The sequence below is a fragment of the Mercurialis annua genome, linkage group LG8 (genome assembly GCF_937616625.2).
Source record: "Mercurialis annua linkage group LG8, ddMerAnnu1.2, whole genome shotgun sequence".
Classification (NCBI taxonomy): domain Eukaryota; kingdom Viridiplantae; phylum Streptophyta; class Magnoliopsida; order Malpighiales; family Euphorbiaceae; genus Mercurialis; species Mercurialis annua.
The window spans coordinates 7,663,144-7,687,926 of NC_065577.1; the positions used below are offsets into that span (position 1 = coordinate 7,663,144).

Genomic DNA, 24,783 nt, shown 5'->3' on the forward strand with positions numbered 1-24,783 from the left:
TTTAGAAACTTTTTAAAACCTTTGTAAATTGTTTGAACCTATTTAAAATACTTTTTTAAATTGTTTGAAACCTTTTTGTAAATTGTATTTTAGAAACTTTTATAAACAGTTTTGTAATATGTTTGAAACTGTTCTTTTTTGAAATTGTATGATACTTTTATAAACTATTTTAAATTTTTATAAACTGTTTGAAATATTTTATAAATTGTTTGAAATCTTTTTGTAAACTGTATGAAACCTTTGTAAACTGTTTTAAACTTTTGTAAACTGTTTGAAACATTTTGTAAATTGTTTGAAACCTTTCTGTAAACTGTTTGAAATCATTGTATAAACTTAAAAAAAAAACGGTTGAAAAACTATGTTTAAAAAACCTTTTGAAACTGTTTTAAACCGTTCTTAATAGATTTTCAATTAGAAAAAAATAAATTAATAGTTTCAATTTCTTTCTTTTTGAAGAAAGTTATGATCGTTAAATCTGAATTCGAAGCATAAAGAAATTTGATTACGAATTAAATATTCAAATGGATAGAAAACTAAATTTGAAACTCGCAAATTTTTTTAAGAAGTAATAATATAACTACAAAAATCATTTGTTGAATTTTTATGAAATGAAGATTTTGATTTAATTTTTTGAATTGTTAGTTGTTTTTTTTTTTAATAAATTGAAGAAGATGAAAAGATTCAAGAAAAAGAAGATATTTGCTCTGTATAGAATATGTAAAGTAAATATGGAGTACGATAAACGTGACAGAGTAAAAAAAATTAATAGATAACATGCTGAGGAAGAGAAATCAAGTAGGATTTTTGGGGTTAAGAAATACTAATATTTTTATTATTTAGGTATTCTCTTAATTTTTCTTTTTTTTAATAAGTAAAAATGTTGGGGATTTAAACCAATGTTATTCAAGACCTGAAAGAATTGTAATGGTAATATTACCATTATTTTTTTTTAGTATAAACTCTAAATGTGACTTAATTTTATTTGGTCAATTTCTATCTACATTCAAATTTTTTATTGTTATTTTCTTAAAAAAAATTATCATCTTTTTATATTTATATATCTAAAAAAGTAATTGACCAAATAAAATTCTTATCTTTTTATTTTTTTTATTAATTTAGAGTTTTTATTTGCCAATAAATTTATCTATGTAGTAGTTTTACTAATAAATTAATGATTTGTGTATTTATTTTTATATAAAGGATATTATGTAGTTTGTGTGCTGTTTTTATTAATTAATTTTTTAATGTTAATTATTGTAAGAAATTACTCCCTCCGTCCCATTTAAGAAAGGATATATCTCATTTTTATTTGTTCCACTTATGAAGGTTATATCGTGTTTTTTGTGCCAATTTATATGAATTTTCCTTTTTTATCCACTTTTCTCTTTTCATAATTAATGACTATTAGTCTATACATAAAATACAACAGTATAATAAATAGAGGTAAATTAAGAAAACACTATAAGAATTAATGCTTTTTTAATATACGTGAAAATGTCATTTGTCCCTTTTTAAACGGGACGGAGGAACTATATAATAAAAGGAAAAAGCTATCCGGATAGAATCTATCCGGATAGAAAGGTCTATTTTGGTCTTTTGGTTTAATAATTGAGGGATATTTGAGTAATTTAAAGTGTAAATAAAATTATAAAGACAAATATAACCTTCGGTGAATAAATAATTACTTACGTTAAAAGATGGACAGAATCTTACCAAATCAATTTTTCTTTTGAAAATAAGATTTAGAACAAATTATTTGAAAGCTATGGTTTCAAATTAGTTAGAAAATCAAATTAAGATAAGTTTTATTTTGTTAACTAGGGCCGGCTAAAATTGTTATCTTAAACACTTGAATAAATTGGCTTGATAGCTGGCTCATACTTAGCCCCAGCTATCAAGCCAACTTTTATTTTTTTTAAGAAGCCAATTTTTAAATTAAAATTTTAAATTATGTCATATATATGTGAACTTTAATAAATTTAAATAGTTTTATTTTAATTGTATTAAAGTATAATAAAAAATATTATAAAAAAAATTAAAAAAAATCTTTTATAAATTATCTTTTACGGTATTTTTTTTAATTTATAAATAAAATAATTTATCATGTTAAAATAAAGGCAAAAGGTACATAAAAAATCCCTGCGGTTTCTCTAAAAGTACAAGACAACTCTTTTTAATTTTTGGGGTACAATTCATCACCCCAATTTTTTTATTGAACAAAAACACCCTTCCGTCCATAATCACCGTTAACTGGTGAAGTGGCACATAGAGAAAAATTTCAAAAACATCCTTGATATTTACATTGTTTACAGATTTTATATTTATAATTTTTTAGAACATTTCGCCATCTTTTTCGTTTAAATACAAATAAAATTTTAAATTAAAATATTTAAAAATCGACTTTCGGCAAGTAGAATTTACAGCCCCTTCTCCCTCTTTCCTTGTCACCAACTAGATCTATTCCCAAGAATACTTTAAAAATAACCTTTTCTTGAAAGAAACACCAAACATATTCTTACTTTTTGCTCCCACTAGCCGACTGATGGGAATGGACCGACTATTAAACATATTTTTGTTGAGTCCGGATGCTATGTTGAATGTGCGAGCGACACTACACTACGTAGGTATCTATGCAGATGAGACGTCGGTTGGTTCTGAGACTCGTGTATATGTCATAGTTTATATTTTTGTCCTTCCTATTTGAAACTCAGATAATATAGTTTTTCATTTTTGTTTTCGTCCATAGTATTAGTGTTTACGTTCACTAAAAGTTAGTCAACTGAATCAAAATATTAGAATAAAATAAAATTCAAATTAATTTCTAAATTTATATTTTTAGTATGTCTAAATAAAAATCATATTATTATGAGATATGGTGAATTAATAACCTCAATTTACTTTTTTTGTATTTTTTTATAAAACCATTGAATTTTATAGATAAATAATTTATATTCATATTTATATTAAAAATAAGTTTAACGACTAAAATCTAAATATTAATTTTTCAGCTTTTTTTGATGCAGTTGACTGACACAAAAAAAACATATAGAAACTGAATTACTGACGTAACCGTAAATGGATGACTATCGTTTGATTTTAAAAAAAGTGAATAAAAGTATGAATTATGTCAAATCTATGAACTTCGTAGTGATTGTCTATGAAATTTGCATAATAAATTTGATGTAAGAGTAAACATTTAATCAAATCAATTTAGTCGAACTCTTCAAGATTTAAAATTGAATCTAAAAAAATATTAACTGAAACAAAACTGATCATTAAAAAAAACAAATTGAATCAAAAATGGATTTCTTTTTAAATATTGATATGTTATGTTAAACCCGATTAAAGTATATAAAATTAAAAAGGGTTTAATATTTGATTATCTAGTTAGTTCAGTTAATTTTAATTTACTCAATTTAAAACCAAAACCAATACGGCCTCCGTTTTAACCATACAAAATCGATCAAAAGTCATTTATTGGACCGAATAAAATTATTGACCCGATATTTTAGATCAACTATTTTTTTAGATAGCGACTGATTTAGTTCAACTGTTTCATACAACATTCAGCAAGCATCTAGTATTTGATAGATAATGTCAATTTAAATGATTTAGATAATATAAAAATAAATACAATGTAATTAGAAAGTCCTTTTAATCTTTAAATTTTACTAAAACTAAAGTGGTAAAATGCTATTTTTATGCTATTTTTATGCTAAATTTATGCTATTTTTTATGCTAAATTTAGCATAAAAAAGTGGTAAAATTCTATAGATAGCACATCATTTTAAATTTTACTTCAATGCACAAAGTTAAAAAGAAATGTTATAATTATTTATTAAGATAATTATCTCTTAATTTATTAATTGCTAATTATTTAATAATTTTTTTAATTAAATATTTTAAACTAAACTTTATGTAATGTTTTTTAATTTAATAATGAGCTTTTCAAAAGATATAATTAAAAGAATTGATGAATTATATAATAGTGAATTGCTATTGGTTGTTGAATTTTGGCATATGCTATAGTCTGTGCTAAATTTAGCATGTGATATAGTTTATGTGTAGTTTTTGAAGTTTTAAAAACTGCGGTTAACAATTGATCTTCAATCTAGTAGTTTAGGTTTAGTTTTTTAATTATAAAAACCGTACTATTATGGATCGGTTTATATATTATTCTCATGGACCGGTTCACCGATCCATACCCACCCCTAATAAAGATATATAGGAAAAAGAGTCATATAATAATTCAGTTTGATTAGTTCATAAAAATTTCTTATCGGTTCAGTTAGATTAAATTCAGTTTGATTAGTTTATATTTAAGTAAAAATTGTAATATAATAATTAAATTAATATATAGAAAAAGGGTCATTTATGCTCTTAATATTTGACTCGAAGATAAATTAAGCCCTCAACATCTGGAACATATGCCTTTAACGTCTCAAAAAAATGAACAACCAGACCCTCCAATTTTAACAACCAGATCCTCCGAGTTAGAATTATTTGGACAAAAATATAAATTTTGAAAAATATAATTTGATGGAGCTGCTGTTTGGAGAAAGCCAAGAGCTGGTTATTTGAAAATAAACGTCGATGGAGCTGTGTTCAAAAGCCAGGGAGTTAGTGGCTAGGGCTGGATAGTAAGGGACAGTTCTGGTGGTTTTGTTTCTTGAGCCTACCGGAGTTATTCCTAATTTGCAGGAAGCAAGGGTTGCAGAAGCTGCTGGCCTAAAGGCAGCCCTCATATATATGGATTCAGAGTTTGAAGCTTTCCAACGTTGTAATAGAATCTGATGCATAGACGAGGCAATTCACATTTCATTAATATTAAAAAAATAATTATGTTTTATGTTTTATTATTTCTATAGTTACCATTAATTTATCACTAAAATATAAAAAGTGTAGTTTTTTTCTTGAATTCAAATAAGTTGGAGATAAACATTAATTATTAAAAGTAAATGTAAAAGTAAATAGTAATTAAAAATTGACAATGGTAAGAAAAAATGGACATAAGATTAGAAGAGTAATTGTTTTTTAATTAAATAATTAAATTTTTAAAAAATGGGTTTCTATCCGGATAGATTCTATCCGGATAGCATCACCCATAATAAAAATGAGTTTAATGGAAAATTTATGGATTATCAAACTCAAAGTCTCTGTCGACGTCTGGTTGGTGAAATAAATGCTCAGAGCTTACCTTTTGACCAGTGAAGTTCAAAAATCTTTTTCTGTCTACGTCATATTTAAAATGGAATTCATCTAACTAATTCATTACTTAAATTGTAGGTAAAAGTAAAAAAGAAAAAATTAAATTTTTTCACTAGGTATAAAAAAACCCATCATACTAAAAAAAAATACATATAAACACCTGTACTCAATTTTTTTTAGACGAATCAACACCTTACTAACGGAGATGTGTAGCTTGTTAACTTATTGTCATGTGAGCAACGCCATATCATTGCCACATTCCAGGTGGATGATAAAATTAAAAAAAAAATTACTTTAAACACTCAAAAATCAAAAACCTAAAACTAAAAACCTATGCTTCCCTACGGTCGCTGCCACTCCAGCCAACACTCCATTCCTGTTGACAACCACCTCCACCCCCACTTCGATACTCCTCCCTTCACCAGTCATTTCGCTTTGCCTCCCTCCACGAGCTGTTGACGAACACGGAGACAAACAAACTATTGGACCTGAGAGGGAACGAAGAAGACTAGCATGGCCGCCGATGAAAATGAAGCCGCCACTACTGAAGAACGAGTTGCTGCTACGGCAGGACCAAATCACCATTTGCTATAGATCCGTTAGTCATGAAAAACGGAGGAGATAAATTTGAGAAGACAAAACTGTTCATCTCCTCAAATCTTCAGGGTTTAACGGAGATTCGTTCGTCGTTAGATCCATTCATTGTAGATCCGTTCGTTGGGGTTCGCTGCAAATCTGTTTTCCGATAAATCTGGGTTGTCAAAAGCTTACACGCTTTAAATTTCTTTCCCTCCATAATGTAATAGATAGAAAAATAAAGGTGGTTTCTTAGGCAATTGACAGAGGAGTTTTAGCTGGTCGACGACGTAATAAGGTGGGGACTGCTGTAGAGTGAAGGCTGATGATGAATGGTGGTGTAATTTGGTGGATATCCATATGGCAATATTGTTTATTTTTTTTATTTTATTATCCATGTGGCAATGATATGGCGCTGCTCACATAGCAATAAGTTAACTGTAATACCCCAAAATTTTTAATTATCTAATTGTACCACGTGTCCAGTTTGGATTCGCCAGAATGGCGTTATCGGAAAGTTTTCCGATAAATAAGTTTTAGCAGGTCGGTTTTAGAAAAGATTATAGCGGAGAAAATTTATATTATATTTCAATTCTAAAGTTAGAACTGGAATAAAAAGGAAAAATGTCAAGAAAAGTCCAAAATGAAGTACAGGGACCAAAGTGGTAATTTAGCCACTTTGTGTCGAAAATAGAAATATTGGATTTTGACGGGAAAGTGTTAATATCGGGCTTTGTATTATTTATCGGATATAAATAATACGTATAAGTCGTAATAAAAGAGTTTATCGATTTAGCTATGGACTAAATCGTAGGAAAGAAAAGTTCAAAGGATAATTTGTAAAGAAGAAGGAAAACAAGGATCAAAACAGCCTATTAACCATGATATATAAGTGATGATATATGAAAGAAATGAAATCAGAGAGAGCGAAGGAAAGGACTCCAGAAGCTTCATTCCACCGATCGATCGTTTCGCCGCCGTTTCTTCGTTCGACGTCCGATTCGCGTGATTTTCGCGGCAATCTCTTCAGAATCGAGAGCTCTATCGATCTTAAGCTTCGTTTCAAGGTAAATCTTCGAAAATTTTGGTTAAAAATCGATAATACGGGGCTGTTTTGAGGTTTATGATGTATTTGATGATTTTAGTTTGATTTTGACGTTTTTGAAGAAACGAGAGTGCGGGTTTTGTTGAAAATAATGTTGTATACGTGTGTAGTAGGTCGGGGTGCGGCGGAACGGCCCGGAAACGACGTTTCCGGGGCCGTGCATAGCGGCAGCTATGCGCCCGCATAGCAGAAGCTATGCGAGCGCATAGCCAGGCTATGCGCCCGCATAGCCCAGCAAGGCTATGCGCCCGCATAGCCAAGCAAGGCTATGCGAGCGCATAGCCGAGCCGTGCACCGCTCGCACGACGGTTTCTGTAAGGTGCTAAAATGGACTTTTAGCCGAGGGACCAAAATGGGCTTTTAGCCAAAAGGAAACGAGATTTTGATATTTTGAATATTAAACCCTAATATTCAATTAAAGACCCCGATAACTTAAAAAAGTGAGATTTAGCTCGATGTTTTACACGAGCTATGTTTATGAAAAATGTTAAGGGAATTATATAATTTCCGAATACAAGGAATGGTATTCGATAAGTCGTGGGTACGACTAAGAGTTTCCGAATACGTAAATAATTCTAAGAATGAAATCAACATCTAAATTATGAAAGTATTAAACATATAATCCACGTCTGACTATTAAACGTTAATTAATATGTAACAGACGTACGACCAGGCAGTGAGGGCACTAGAGGTGTACTAGTACGGGCATATTGCCACATTGATCTTATTGTAGAGTGGATAGCGGTCACTGTGAGTTGCACTTTACTTTCGTGTATTATAATTAATGTTATTTTATATAGATATATATATACTGTTTACACGCATCGCAATACATACGATTGATTGAAATGTTATATGTTTATTTAATTTCTATATACAAGAACTAGTATGCGATCCGATGAAACTAGCTACCTATTGGGTGTCAATAGGCTGTGTGATCACCAGTATCGAGTCAGTCTAGTATGTTTGCATTTGAGAAATGACTTGACACAGCTGGGAGCTGTTGACGATTATAAAATTTACGTGGCTGGGCCACCAGCGAGTTAGACTCGCGATTGATATTTACGATTGGGTTTTTGATACGAGTGAGTACTCGGCTACGGTGTAGTCTGGAGTCCCCGTATCTAGTGGCTGGGCCACTAGCGAGTTAGACTCGCGATTGATATTTACGATTGGGTTGAATGATAATGATTATTCGAGAAATGTGTCCCATGCTAGGATATTAGTTTCGTACGGATCAAATACATGTTTATATGTTTTATATTATTGTTTTATTGAGATGCGATGCTATGTTTTTATAATAATACCGTTAGTAAATGCACACTCACTCAGTATTTCCCAAATACTGACCCTTCACCTTTGATGTCTTTCAGGTGCTTAGCTTGTGGACTTAGGTAGAGACCAATTTTGAAGTCCAGAAGTCAGCTGTATATGTTAGTTTCTGACTTCTGTGAATGCTGCAGTAGTGGTCCTTCGTCGACAGTATAGTAGCCTGGACAGCAGTTCATTTTGATTGTATATATTAACTGCTGTCATTATTTTATATGCATTTTTGATAGGCTACGTGTTATATATAAATATACGATCCACAGCCCAGATGCCGGTGAGTTGTTTTGAAAAACTAACTGATGTACATAGTACCGCGAGGCCAGTTCGTACAGGGTACGGTAACTAGAGCCCGCGAGGTTTTGAAGCAGTTAGTGTAAATGTATGATTATATGATATATATGTATATTTGCTTCTGTTGTTTGTTATTGTTTGTTTATATTACATTTGCGAAAAATTAATTGTGATTTTAGGCTTGCTACGGGTTCCGGAGCTACCACTCCCGTTCCCTAGCGCCGGTTGCGGCTCAATATTTTGGGTCGTGAAATTAACGGGGCTACACATCTCCGTTAGCTAGGTGGTGATTCGTCCAAAAAAATTGAGTACAGGTGTTTATATGTACTTCTTTTTGTATGATGGGTTATTTGTACCAAGTGAAAAAATTCAATGGCCTTTTTACACTTTTTGCCTAAATTGTAACAAGAACTTCTTTTCTAAATAGAGGTAGATTATAAATTAAAACAAAAAGATTCATTTTATTTCTTAAATTTGTCACAAAATATCAATTAAATTTAAATTATGCTTAAAAACACATAAATTTAACATTTTAGCTCATTTTATTTATTGAGCTTCAAATTATTTAATATTTTTCTGTCAAATCAGCTCTAATATGTATAAAATATTCCAATATTTTTTTTACATCACCTATGAGTGGTTAAAACAAATCAAAATACAGTAGACCATCTACTAGTTAATATTTAATAAATTAATAATTCTAATAATTAATTGAAAATTGAGGGAACCAACTTCGTTACACGTTGTATAATTAATAATTCTATTATTTTATAATTAATAAAATTTAAAATATATTCTACAGGAATATTAAATATTAGAAAGATTTTTTTAAAAAAACATATATAGTAATTGATGATTTATTTGAGACAACACTAACCTTGATTTGTAAGGTAAAAGCTGAAATGCCATCAAATTATAATTTTCTTGTTTGTTTGAGAAAATTTCAATAAAAATTATTAGATAAACAAGTAAAAGCAAGTGAAACATATATAATATAAAAAGATATTAAAACGTATTTTACTTCATGAATACAGCTTTTCGATAATTATTTTTTAATAACAAGTTGAAATTTTTGAACTAGATATAAAATTATTTCTTTTAAACTGAGTGATTGTGAAGTTATTTAGTGAGCTTTTTTTTATATAATATATTATTAATATTAGGTTTACGAATGTAGATGCTTTAAAATATATTTTATAATTTTTATAATTTTTCTATACAAATTCAATAAATTAATAATTTTAATAATTAATAAATTTTGACTACCATATATATTAATTATTAGAGGGTTGACTGTACCAAACTCGGAGCGTATTTTTGTAAAATCATAAATTTGGTGTCAATTGATTTTTTGTGCCAAAATTTAAAAGGCAAAATGACCAGCAAGTGTATTGTGAAACCCGGAACAATCCATTTTCTCATTACTCAGTCATTTCTATGTTTGTTCCTCTCTCCTACATTTCCTGGAAATATCCAAACGGAACATTCCTCAACTCCATCAATTAATTATAACATTCCTCAATTCCAGCAATTAATTATCTTTTTATTTACTCTTGCATTGTTTATTTTTTATTTATTCTTACCAGTAAGATGGTGTTCTCTTACAAGATCTTGTTTCTGTTTTGTGTTGCGTGTTTGAGATCAACTAGCTTCGTCGAGTCTCGCAATGTGACTGATCTTCAGGCCCTGCTTGAATTTATGTCCAAAATCACTCATGATCCTTTTCAGCTTTTGAGCTCATGGAATGCTACCACCCATTTTTGTCGCTGGCAAGGCGTGACCTGCGGCCGCGGCCGGAGAGTCACGGTGCTGAACTTGCAGTCTGCAAGACTGTCAGGCTCTATATCACCTTATATCACCAACTTAAGCTATATGAAGTCACTCAATCTTCAAAATAATAGCTTCAGTCATGAAATCCCACAACAGATTGGGCATTTAAGTTACCTGGAAGAGCTCAACTTGAGCAATAATTCTTTAACTGGGAAAATTCCTACAAGTATATCGAAATGCTCAAATCTGATTGTTATTCAATTGGGTTATAACAAGCTGCAAGGAGTTGTTCCTGAAGAACTCGGTGCCCTCTCGAACCTGCAAGTTGTTTCTATGCCTGCAAACAAACTGACAGGAAAAATCCCCGATTCGCTTGGAAATATGTCACAGCTTTATGAATTGTTTCTCTCTGACAATCAATTGGTTGGCAAGGTATGTTGAGTTATATTCTTTTAGTACTTTCAACATAATGCTTAAACATTCAATTAGTAAATGAATTTCAATCCGTAATCTTACAGTTTAACTCACCGGAAAGCTAACCCTTCAACTCGTTAGCACGGTCTAGTCCTTCTCCCTTCACTAGCATGCATTAAGTGTCCCGTTGTCATATGCGCATAGACAACTCAAGAGCAATTCTTTTCCGAATGCCGAGAAATTGCTCTATCACATTGACAAATTTTAAAGATCATGATATATATGATAAATGTCCTATAATTTTGTTTTCTCTATGTGTTTCGCTCATGTCATAGACCCCTTGCAATCTTTTACTAATTAATAGTACTTTTAAAGAAAAAAAATAAAACAGTAACATTTAGTGGATATTCAGGTATAAGATTGTATTTTTTTAATAGGCTTAAAAACAACATAAAAATCTCAATTACTATGAGAAGTTTAGTCCGATGAATTGTTTATTATTATGCCACTAAAACTAACAATTATCAACTACTTAACTATGTATTTACTTTGTTATGATTTATTTCCAACAAGGTACCAGACTCTCTAGGCCAGTTGAGAAAGCTGAAAGTGTTGGCTCTTAGATCAAATGAGCTTTTCGGTACAATTCCTTCGTCACTCTTCAATATTTCTTCTCTCCAGCACATAGACATAGCACAGAATCATTTCCATGGAAATCTTCCATCAGATTTCGGGTTGTTGCTTCCCAATATTCGATGGTTTGCAATCGACTCAAACGAGTTTACAGGGAAAATTCCTGCTTCATTCTCTAATGCCACAAATCTTGAATTATTGTCTCTGATCGAAAACAATCTTACTGGAGAAGTTCCTTGTCTAGCAAAGTTACATAAGCTTCGGGCTTTTTCCGTTAGTTTCAACAATCTCGGAACAGAAAGAGCTGATGACTTGAACTTTCTCCGTTCTCTGACCAACGCAACAGCGTTGGAACATCTAGGCATCAATGGAAATAGCTTTGGAGGAGTCTTACCTGACACCATAGCCAATCTTTCTACTAGTCTGAGAGTATTGTTACTCGATAACAATCGAATATTTGGAAGCCTTCCATTTGACATAGGAAATCTTGTGAGGTTAGAAGATTTTGAAATGTGGAATAATCAACTCTCAGGTTTCATTCCAGAGAGTATTGGAAAGCTTCAAAATCTAATGGTATTGGCTTTGAACAATAATATGCTTTCAGGAAACCTTCCATCCTCTGTCGGAAACTTGACGAGTTTAGTTCAATTTCTAGTACAAAATAACAATCTTTCAGGGAGGATTCCTTCAGATCTTGGCAGATGTCAAAATTTGGTTGGATTGGATCTTTCTGAGAACAATTTTACTGGTTCCATACCCTCTGAAATTTTAAGGATTTCTTCATTGTCAACTCATCTTAATTTATCTGGAAACAATTTGTCCGGTAACTTGGCAATTGAAGTAGGAAATCTGAATAACCTAAGGGAACTCGATGTTTCAGGAAACAAATTATCAGGCAAAATTCCAAGCTATCTTGGTAATTGCATAAGCCTGGAGATACTAAAAATGGATGGAAATAACTTTCAAGGGCTGCTTTCTTCATCCTTGAGTTCATTGAATGCTCTAAGGATTTTAGATTTATCTCACAATAACTTGTCGGGTGAAATTCCAGAGTTTTTGTCAAGTTTTGGTGTATTGCAGTTTTTGAACCTCTCGTACAACAATTTTCAAGGCATAATGCCCAGAAAAGGGGCAATCTTTCAGAATGCAAGTGCTATTTCAGTGGAAGGAAACAATTTGCTTTGTGGAGGAATTTCTGAATTCCAATTACGCATATGCAATTCTAGAACGAAGAAAACGAGTAGATCGACACTAGGATTGAAGACAGCTATTGCTGCAATTTCAGGAATCATATTGTTATTTTTTATTAGTTTCTGGAAGCTCAGCAGGCAGACGAAACTGAAACAAAGAACTGATCAAGAATACTTTTCGTACAAGAATAGGATGATGGAATTGTCTTACCACACACTCTATAAAGCTACTGATGGATTTTCTTCAGCAAATATGATCGGAATGGGCGGTTTTGGATCAGTCTATAAAGCCTGGCTTGACAGAGAAAAAGAAGCTTTAGTTGCGGTCAAGGTGTTTAACCTTACACGTGGCGGCGCTAACAAGAGCTTCTTAGCTGAATGTGAAGCGTTAAGAAACATCAGACATCGGAATCTTGTGAAGGTGATAACCGCATGTTCAAGTGTTGATTATGATGGAGATGAGTTTAAGGCTCTGGTTTTTGAGCTCATGGTCAATGGTAGCCTAGACAAGTGGCTGCATTCAAAAACAAGAAACTTGAATCTTCTGCAGAGACTAAATATAGCTATGGATGTTGCGTGTGCGCTTGAATATCTGCATCATCATTGCAAACCACAAATTGTTCATTGTGATTTGAAGTCGAGTAATATTCTTGTCGATGAAGAGATGATTGGACATGTGAGTGATTTTGGGTTAGCTAGCTTCATTCTTCAGTCAGCTCAAAATAATTCTACTCAAATCAGCTCAATGGGAGTCAGAGGAACAATCGGTTATGCTCCACCTGGTAATCATTTTTTCCTTGTATTTCTGCTAACCAAACTAAAATGAAGTTCAGAAAATATAAAATATATATGATTCTTTGGATGGCAGAGTATGCAATGGGAAAAGAAGTTTCGACGTGTGGCGATATATACAGTTACGGAATCCTCTTGCTGGAAATGTTTACTGGAAAGAGGCCTGTAGATAAAATGTTTAGACAAGGTTTAAGTCTTCATAACTATGTAAAGACTGCATTGCCAGATCGAGGGGTCGAGATTGTCGATCCAATTCTACGTTCTGAGATCGAAGAAAGCGAGACAAGCATAGATGGTTCCGATGGTGAGATATGCGCAGGCAGAAGTACTAACAGGCTAATTGTATGCTTGAATGGGATACTTAAAGTTGGAATTTATTGTTCCGTTGATTCGCCTATAGAACGGATGAGCATTCTCGTTGCTATAAGGATGTTGACATCGATAAAGAACGAACTAGTTGGAGTAATCGGAATTGGAATTCGCAGCGAAAGACAGTCTTCTACTAGTATTCAATCAAAGATAAGGAATATTAGGGATCTGCTCTGACCAAATAGCAAATTGTTTATGTTATGATTATATAATTTGTCACTGGAAGCACTTCTATAAATTATAGCACTATATACAGGTGATAGTTCAAGAAAATGCAAGCCAATTTTCTGAAATTTTATGAAGACAAAACAAATTGTCTTTAACCATATAATATGATTTAATATTTTTTATTTATCTATTAGCTAAATAATTATATTAATTTCATCATTTAAATAGGTAAAAATTGTGGTAATTGATCCTGAAGGTCATTGAACTTTCAAGTTTTTTCATTTCAGTCACTAAACTATTTTTTTTGGCTTAATTGCATAAAAAATCACCAACTTTCGCGCGTTTTTGGTATTTAACATAATCTTTTTTTCTTGGCATATAAAATCACCAACTTTTAAATTTTGGCGTATCTGTACACGGGATATGAAACGGCGCCGTTTTGAATGTAAAACAGCGCCGTTTTGCGCTAAAACAACGTCGTTTTATGCTTAATTTTTCAAAGGAAATGGTTAGGTTGACGAATATGCAAAAAATGAAAGTTGATGATTTTTTATGCCAAGAAAAAAAGATTATGTTAAATGTCAAAAACACGCGAAAGTTGGTGTTTTTTGGTGCAATTAAGCCTTTTTTTATCACCGAACTTTCAATTATTTTCATTTTCGTATTTTCCAGCCAAAAATACTTAGGTGGCAGCCGGAATTATTTTTTTTTTACCTAAAAACTTGCCATATATGCGTAATTTGATTTAAAAACTCATTTTAAAGTGAAATTATGTATATGTGATAAATTTTCAAAGTAAAACTAGTAAAATTCGGTTTCCATATGTCAATTTCCGGCTACCACCTAAGCATTTTTACCGGAATACTAAAATGAAAAAAAAAAGTTGAATGATCGAAAAAAAAAAATAGTTCAGTGACTGAAATGAAAAAATTAAAAAGTTCAGTGATGGTCAGAATCAATTATCCTAAAAGTTGACACCACTATTAATAATCCTCCGGATCTCCTCTTGCCAAAGAGACCTTAGGTTTCCGGCAAGAAAAAAAAAAGAGACCTTAGGTGTAACATCTCCAATAGCCAATTATTCCTATGATCCGGGAAAAAAAAAATTATTCCTATGACTTACTGTTTTTCTCATCATTACTGTTTTAATTTTAGCTATGTACTGCTTCAGACTTTCAATAGCAAGATTCTTGCTATATTATTTCTTTCTTTCTTTCATAAAATTCACTATTATTATTTTGATTTGCAAATAAATTTATCAAGAGTATTACTCAATTCTCTATTTATTGAAAATATCGTTTTCATGTTATTTTGTGTATTATTTTTATTAATTCGTCTATATTATTTATGTATCTGAGATATATAATACATCTCCAATTTGCAAATATAGTTTCTTGATCCTCTATCATTTATATGTTAGCATAATCCGCTGTCGGGTCCATATATTTTAAATTTTTTACACATAAGGTTCATGCACTGAAAAACTTCTTTATTGAATCTCTCCACTTTCATCTCCATTAACCCGATGTTTTTCTGTTAACGTGAATGCTAATGCCGTTACACTCTCCTCGTCTCTAAGGTACACGTCAATAACCATACACGTGGCATATGACCTGGCAGGATGTATTTGTATACTAGCTTACATCTCCATCTCTAAGGTCTTCTTCTTTAACTTCTCAACTTCTTTCACTTGCACTAAGAAAATAACTGAAGTAATAAGACAAAATGCATGGAAGGTGCGAAAGATGAAGTTTTTTGTGATTGTGGAATACCGACGCGACTATAACTATCAACCACTGGTAAAAATTCAGGCCGGAGGTTCTACAATTGTGCTGCGAAAAAAATAACTATCAAATTAGGATTACACATTTGATAAGGTTTAAATGAAAGTGGGATTTTTATAAAATTAGATTAAACTTCTGATACGTGTAAAACGAAATTAAGATTTTTATTAAATAAGGTTAAACTTGTGGATAGATTATTTTATTTAGTTTCGTTGTAAATTTTGACTGAATTATGATATGTTTTTGTTCAAACATTTGTCTTCTTGAAATATTTGCAAAATCCAAATTGTGAGTTCTTTTACCACCACCTACAATCGGTTGCCGCCTCCGGCTGTTACCTCCCAAGATAATGTATCGGTGGTGTATCTACCATGTATTTGTGATGTATCAGTGGTATACCTGTGATGTATTGATGATGTATTTACAATATATCGTTGATATATTCAATATGTACATATATATATATATGTACAATATATATGTATATATGTATATATATATATATGTATATATGTATATATACATATATATGTATACATATATACATATATACATATATATATATATATATAAGTCTATATTAAAACTATAAACATGTACAATTTTTTGATTTTGCATAAGAAAATTTTGGAAATAATTCGATTACATCTTAAAAACATGTCAAATAAATCTTGAAAAATATTTCAATATATCTCAAATATAGTTAAGATACACCTAAAAACTAGTCCATATACATCTCAGAACACCCTAGAAAACATGTTAGATACATCTTGAAAATATTCCAAATACATCTCAAAAATAGCTCATATATATCTCAGAATCATCTTAGAAACATGTTAGATGCATCTTGAAAAAAATTTAGATTCATTTAAGAAACAACTAAGATACCTATCAAAAATAGCCCATGTGCATCTTATAAACACATTAGATACAACATAAAAATATTTCAGATATATCTCAGAAACAACTAAGATATATCCTAAAAAACTATATACCTCTCAAAACCAGCTAAGATACATTCTTCAAACCAATAAGTAAGCTAACTTTCTTGCATCGTAAATGACAACTTTAACATTTCAAGAAAAAATCGATCTCACGATCTTAATAGAATATTTCCCATTATGCATATCTATTGGACTTTTGTTCTTTCGTACTTTTTACATTGCAATCAACTATGAGTATTTAAATCATCTTTATTAGTGTGTAGGGACATATTAAAACACTCATAACTCATTATAAAGCCTTCTGATAAAAATCGAGTTTTCGGTTTTTATGTTATCCGGTAGCATTTTTGCCCCCGTGATAGACTTTTATAGAGAGCGTGATACATGCTGCGGGCGCGACACACAAGGTGTAGAGAGGATGACACTAGTGACCGCTAGAGGTCCAACATATATATTTGAATATTCCAATGAATGGCTGTCACATGTCAAAAGATCGTTGAAGAATTCAGAAAAAATGACATGTCACGTACATGACGAACTTGTGGAGGGCGCTACACTTTCAGCTTTTCAAAATATTTTCCGTTTATTTCTTCAAAACTTGGCAAGGAAAAAATTAGTGTTATGCAATGGGTACAAATAGATAGTCATTTGCATTGTTTCAAGATTAAACATTACAACTTTAAAACAAAAACACTATCTCAAATCTCATTATTTAAATAATCAATTGTTGTTGTAGTTTGGAGTAAATTTATAAACTCCGTATTTGTGCCTAAAAAATCATCTTTATAAGTTAGAGTTTCTCTTTAAAAAAACTCATACTAATTGGTGTTTAGCTACAAAATACTAAGTTTGGAGTTATCTTATAAAACTTTGTGTGAATCTTGATTAGTGGATTTAAATTTTAAATTTCAATCTTTGATTGAGTAGTGTATGTAGGATCGATTTGTGATTTGAACCACTCTAAATCGCTTATCTCCATATTTCTAATCTCTATCTCTTTTTGAAATTTTTTCCACTTATAAAACAATTTCAATTGTTCATTCACACCTTTTAAGATCGCCGGTTTTCTATACCCATTTGGAATTTGAATATCATTTAAAATATACCTGATTGGTATATATATCCAAAACTAAATCTGAAAAGTACCAAATAAACTTCCAAAAAATTCATATATAGATGTTAAATGTTTATAAATTTAGCTCTTAGACACATAATTGAACAAGTATTTAAGCAAACACTAGACATAGAGCACTAAACCACGATGTACTCTCGAAGCCATCTAGGTTAACAATACTACTCTTAACTCTACCACCTGTAGTAGAGGAGAAGCCAATGGAAACATCGTAATTATTATCAAGTTGAAGAACAGTTCTAGAAGTAGAAATGTTGGCACCAACTGAAGGACAAAAATGGACTTGAACAAAGTAGTCTCAGCTCGACAACAATCGGCATCACGACGGAGAAAGAAACCGATCGAAAATAGTTGGAGATAGAAAACAATTGGAGGATCGAGCGTAAGAGAAGGAATGATCTAGGGTTTCATACAAATGGTGTTCAATGGTGAATATAAAGTCTGATGATGGTTCAATTTGGTGTTTGTTAGAGTATTTCACATTTTTTTATAAAAAAATTGAAAAAAGAGGTTGAGAGTGTAAACTAGAGTCGGTATTAGATGTAAATAATTTGGCAAGTGCATATTTTTTAAGAAATGATGTGTTTAGTCAGATTTTATAAAAAAAATTCCTAAGTTTATTGATTTTTATTTTTTTGCCAATCTTGATTGATACGATAGCCTTTATAAAAAAAATGATCAGAAATTTTTAATGGCTACATTTATCATAAAAATATTCATGATAAATAAAAATGTATATTGACTATCATGTACAACCCTACTAAATCATATTTTCTAAATATTGCTCTAAAGTAGAAAAGAGTTTAATTTGACAAAATTAAGAGGACATTTGATTCAGTTTTTCGGTAAAAATTTTAATTTTTAATTTTTAAAAAACTCCATTTAAGCGTTTGGTGGAGTTTGTAAATAGTTTTGAAGTTTTTTTAACCTCCAACAAGTGATAATTCTTTTAATATTTTTTATTATTTAAATAAAATTATCTTGTAATATCCCAAAATAATTAATTAGCTTGTTGGACCACGTGTACAGTCTGGATTTGCCAGAGTGGCAAAATCGGAAATTTTTCTGATAAATAAGTTTTAGTAGGTCGGTTTTAGAAAGGATTATATGCGAGGAATTTAATATTATAAGTCAATTCTAAAGTTAGTGATGGATACCGAATCCTACTGTAAGTATAATGGAGCCGAGTTGCAGGAGATCCACTCTCAGGCGACACCGGACTCCCCCTGAAGACGGAAAGATATGAAGGAGATACCGAATCTCTAAGATTCGGTAATACACTAATAAAGACCGAATCCCACATGATCCGCCAAGAGCGCGTCAGGTCCGGGATTCGGATAAACAACTAAATATGGAAACCTTGTCCTATTTGGACACAAACACTACATATGGAAGGATAAGCTCTACTTTAGGAAGATAAGACTATTTAGGAAGACGTTCCTAAATAGGACTCTTATCAGATTAAGGTAGATCTCGACAAATCAGGAGAATCCTTAAGATACGGCCGAATCCCTACAAAGTAGGATTCACCTACCTAATACAACTCTACTAGGTATATTCGTCTACTATAAAAGGAGCACGAGGTATGCCTAGAATCACAATTACATTCATATACTAAAAACGCTGCTCAAAGCTCTAAACTGACTTTAGCATCGGAGAGTTAATCGGACAACCACCGTCCGGTTAGCTTCTACCCTGTTTTGCAGGTTCACTCACCGGTTCAGAAGGCAGACTCCATCAATTGGCGCCGTCTGTGGGAAAAGCTTAACTAAACTTCAAAAGAAGGAGCTTTTCTGAACTCAAAAACAAATCTCATTGAAGAAGATGACTTCTGAAAGAGTAAACCTGAAAGACAAACAACCAATGGACCCAAAAAGCACTCCGGAGATAATCAACGTGACGGAAGATGGGCTTCTCAACTCCGGGGAAAAAAGCAACACCGGAGGGCTCTCTTTCTCAACACCCCAGTACCAAACTAATCCAATAAGAGGAAGCATCCCAATTGCTTTCAACCTAAGCACTGAAGAACAAGCACCAAATGCAGCGACACAAGATCCACACAGCGAAATGCTGAAAAAGATACTAGAATCTGTGCAGGCAAATCTTGACAGATTGGCTAATGAGGCCAAAAGAACAAACGACAGGCACGAAGAAACTATGAGAATGCTAAGGGAAAACTTCAGCCCTACAGCTCCCAGAAGAAGAGAAAGAACAAGAAATGCAAACCCAGGCCGACGGGAGACAAGGGCAGAAAACAACAAAAGCAAGGAACCTCGGACCAGAGGAAACGAAGAGAGGAACGAAGCAAGAAACCAACGAGAAAAGGAAACCAGCGAAGAGGAAAGTCCTGACAGAGAAAAATCTAACGAGGAATCACCAGAGGCACCCAGAAATGAGCACAACCAGGAGGACGCCCGAAGCGGTCTGAATACGAAACGAGACGAACGAAGGGAGAAGGAAAAAGAAGATGCCCCACCAAGGAGTAAGCGACAAGAAAGAGATGCAGGGAAAGAACAAAATAAGAAAAAACACCAAGAAGGAGAGGGCGAATCGTCAGAGACACCCCAAAAAAGCAAAGCCACATATGTGGTGGAAGAAGATCTAGAAGAGAAGATCGCCAAAGCGCTCAAAAAACTAAAATCTGAAGAATTGGATATAGAGGACCTCAGGCTGAAAGGATCACCCCTCTCGCCCGAGATCATGGAGGAAACCATCCCGTACAGCATGAAGCTGCCGACTTTGCCAATTTTCAATGGGGAAGGAGACCCCCGAGACCATACCTCTAGGTTCACAGCGACCATGGGGCTACTCAGCGTATCAGACGCCATCCTCTGCAGGGTTTTCCCTACCACGCTCACGGGCACAGCCCAGAGATGGTATAACAAATTAAAACCAGGCTCGATCAAAAGCTTCGCTTCGCTTTCAACAGAATTCCTCAACAGATATCTCACAAACATCCCAGCTAAAACCACTACCAGTATCCTAAGAGCCTGTATCCAAGAAGAAGGAGAAACCCTGCGAAGCTACATCGAACGATTCAACAAGCAAGCTATGAAGATAGACAACCTGAACGTCGACATGGCGACAGAAGCATTGCGAGACGGGACGCGATTCGGAAAGCTGGTGGACAAGCTGCTAGTCAATAAACCCACAACTTTCTCAAACTTAATGGGCATAGCTCAGAAATACTTCGAGTTAGACGAAGGGCGAAGGGCGATTCGCGGAAAGGAAGCAAAAGGAAAAGAATCAAAAGAGAGATCCAGAGAAAAAACCAAGTCCAAACCTGATGACAGAAGAGGAAGACCCGAAGAAAGCAGACGATTCGCCCCCCAGACAAGATATGAATCGAGATACGATCCCAGAGATGATGAGAATAACTTCACTCCATTAAACACCAGCCGAACTAATGTCCTCATGTGGATCAAAGAAAACATCAAAAACGTGGTATGGCCACCCAAAATGAAAGCAGAAGCAAGAGACACCAGAAAGTACTGCAAATTTCACGACGATTACGGACACGAAACGGATAGCTGCAGAGACTTAAAGGTCGAGATCGAAAGAATGATCGACACAGGCGAACTGAGGAAATTTGTGGCCCGAAAAGAGAAGAGCAATGACAAGGGAGAAAAAAGAAACAGAGAAGACAAGCCAAAAGAAAAGGAAGACGAACGCCCATCCAAAATTCTGGGAACCATACACATGATTAATGGTGGAGGGCATAGTAGCTCCACGATCAGGAGGAAGCAAAGGAAGGAAGTAATGAACATACGAGAAACTCACATGCCGCCAGTGATCTTCGATGTAGAAGACTATGAACACGTCAAAGCACCTCACAACGATGCTTTGGTAGTGACTACTATCATTGAAAATTGGAACATGGAGCGGATCCTTATCGACGAAGGAAGTGCAGTAAACCTCATGACGAATGCAGCATACAAAATGTTGGGAGGAACAGCGTCAAGGTTACGCCGAGTCCCAATTCCGCTATCAGGACTCGGTGGACCCTCCATCACCCCGCTGGGAGCAGTCACCTTGGAAGTAATAATCGGCCCAGAAAGAGGAATAAACAAGAAAATCATGTCACTATTTAACATAGTGGACATGGAATTGACATATAATGCCATCCTAGGAAGACCTTTCCTCCATGACTCGGCAGCGGTAACCAGCATCAGAGCACTGGCAATGAAGGTACCGACTGAAAAGGGAGTAGTGACGCTGAGAGGAGACCAAGGAATAGCCAAGAAGTGCTATGATGAATCAGTGGTGGATCTCCAAGAAAACAAGACCGAAAAGAAGGAAGAATAGGAATGAAAAACGACCCATCATCGGTAACGACTCTCCGTCTTACCAGATGGCGTCAAATCTATCTTTAATGCTTTGTATGCCATCTTTTTATCAATAAAAATTCAATTTCGCTACCATCTGATTAGCCAGACGAACCAATAAAGAAATAAAAATCAAGAACAGCCACGAATGATTAAATCAAAGACGAAAGAAGAAAAAATAAATTAAAGATCAAACTCAAGAAAAGCTAAAAGCCAAGAAAATGAGTTTAAATTAACTCAAAGCAAAATCGCCGAACCAGGCAAATCGCCACGAAAGGCTAAAAACCAAGAAAACGAGTTTAAATTAACTCAAAGCAAAATAGCCGAACCAGGCAGATCGCCACGAAAGGCTAAAAATGAGTTTAGATTAACTCAGAAAAGGCGAATCGCCAAAAAAGAGTTTAGATTAACTCGAAACAAAAACAAAAATAAAAAGAGTTTAGATTAACTCTACAAAAAGCAACGCCAAGAACAGGGTTTAGAGTAACCCTCGAGGCAAGACAAGTACATAAAGATAAGGCAAAAGCACATTTCGAAGAAAAACGAAGAAAATATATTCATAAATTGCGAATTACAAAAAGCAAAATTAATACATCAGCAAATACAATCAAAAGAAAACTACTAAACACGGTCTTTAGAAATCTTGACGAGGAGATCACGGGCGATGGCCTGGGGATCCAACCCGTTAACCCCAGAAAGATCAATATTGGGATTCTGCTCCAGAAGCTTCTTCCCAATCGCAAGACGATACTCGCTTATCAGAGCAGAGTAAAAAGCCTTCGTATCTAGCAGACGGATGTGAAGACCTTCAACCTCCGTTCTAAGACTATCCCTCTCCCCACCAACAAGGGAATTGATCCGAATGAGCTCCTCGATCTCTTGAGTCAAGTCATCGGTCTTTTTCTCAATCACTTTCACTTGGCGATCATTAATCGCATCCTGCGCCTTGAGCTGCGCCAGAAGGGAATCATGCTCTTCCAAAGAGGCCTTCAATTTCGCCCTTTCAGACTCGGAAGTCGCCAAAAGAGCAGACAGACGCTCGACCTCCTCCTCGGCACGCTGTCGGCGGTCGTTCAATACCAGAACAGATTGAAGGGCCTACACACCAGAAATAAACAAATAAAAAAGCAACTGAATACAAAAAACATATTATACTCAAGAAAGAAAGCACTTACAGAGAAACCATGAAAACAAGCCAGATCGGAAAGCTCCTGACCCGGCCTACCACAGAACCACGTGACATCATCAGGAATCGCCAAAGTCCGGATATATTCCGCTAGCACTCTCGGATTCAGCAAACTGGCAGGATCCTGACCTTCGACCCATTGAACCAAGTCTGGAGCAGAAGAAGAGCTTCCAGGAAAACTCTCCCTCGTAGGAGAATCATCGACAACTCGACGTCTTTTTCTAGACGGAGAATCCGGGTCTCGACCTAGAGAAATCTCCCCCGAATCAGCAACAACAGGCCCCTCTGAGGCCACACCCCCAACTCCCCCCGAAACGATAGATGATGCTAGAGGGGGGAGTAGTGACGGAACCGCCTCGTCGCCGACTGGAACAGCCGAGTCATCACCATCATCATCATTTATAACAATAACCTCAGGCAACGCTACCTCGGCGGGAGCTAGGGGGATATCAACAGGAGCCCCATCCACGACAATGTCGCCAGGAATAACGTCGGCGATAGGAACGTCAGGACCACCCATCGGAACGTCCAAATCTACTTGAAATCCGGAAAGGAAATCGTCAGAAGAAGAAGACATCCTACAAAAGAAACATTAAAAAGAACTTAAGCAAATTAATATACCTTGAACAAAAGAGTAGCAAAGATCCGCCAAGCCTCGAGGAGGATCCTCCAAAGGAAACCATCGACTCCGAAGATGACTATTAACCAAGACATCTAAAAGGGGACGCGACACAATACTACAGGAAGATATGTCAAAAGCAAGCTTTGACTCGGATAAACTTAAAGGAGAAGAATAGCTCCGAACTGGATGAGAAGAAAAACCATCCGAAAAATGAAGAAAAGCAAATTTATGATAGACAATAAAGAAGCGCCTTCGCCAGCGACTGGTTAGGCAAGGAAGATAAATACGAGATCGCCCTTCTCTACCAAGGGCGAAAACGAAGCAGCCATCACACTTCCTAAAGTCTACAAAATGATATAACACTTTGAGAGAAGGGGCACAGCCCCGGAGCCTACATGCCTCCGAAAAGGCGAGCACTACTCTAATCGTACCAGGGTAAAGTTGCCCTAGAGCAACCTTTAAATCCCTACACACTTCTACTAAAAAGGGATCCAAAGGAAACCTAAGACCAGCAGCAAATTGCTCTTCAAAAAGAACCGCCCTACAAGAAGATCCGGGAGAGTCAGACGCAGCCATATCGGCACCGGGTAATATTACCCTATAATCAAAAGGAAAACTATACTTAAAATAGATATCTAAGACTTCATCCCTACGAAGCTTCGATCGGGTAAAAGCCATAGCAGCGCAAGCATCTTCCACTCGACTAAGAGGCATCCTAGAACAGGGAATCACAAACATAAACACAAAATAAGGATCAAACAAAAAATATATTGAAGAACACGTTGAAGAACACATCAAAGAACAACGAGTACAGAAGAAATTTCCAGAATATAAAGCATGGAGAATATACAAAGAAGAAAGCCATATTAACATCCAAACGACGAAAGAAAACATACCTGAAAAATCTGGAGAAAACAAGTCACGAAGAATCAAACAATCAAACGA

At 34.1% G+C, this 24,783-nt stretch overlaps 1 protein-coding gene across 1 annotated transcript; it reads left to right on the forward strand.

Moving 5' to 3' along the window:
• Positions 1 to 9,883: 9,883 nt before the first annotated feature.
• On the forward strand, positions 9,884 to 14,031 carry LOC126659684 (probable LRR receptor-like serine/threonine-protein kinase At3g47570). The gene is made up of 3 exons (XM_050353011.2): positions 9,884 to 10,711; positions 11,267 to 13,298; positions 13,385 to 14,031. The coding sequence occupies exons 1-3, from the start codon at positions 10,100 to 10,102 to the stop codon at positions 13,852 to 13,854; spliced, it is 3,114 nt and encodes a 1,037-aa protein (XP_050208968.1). The 5' UTR covers positions 9,884 to 10,099; the 3' UTR covers positions 13,855 to 14,031.
• The last annotated feature ends 10,752 nt before the right edge of the window (positions 14,032 to 24,783 follow it).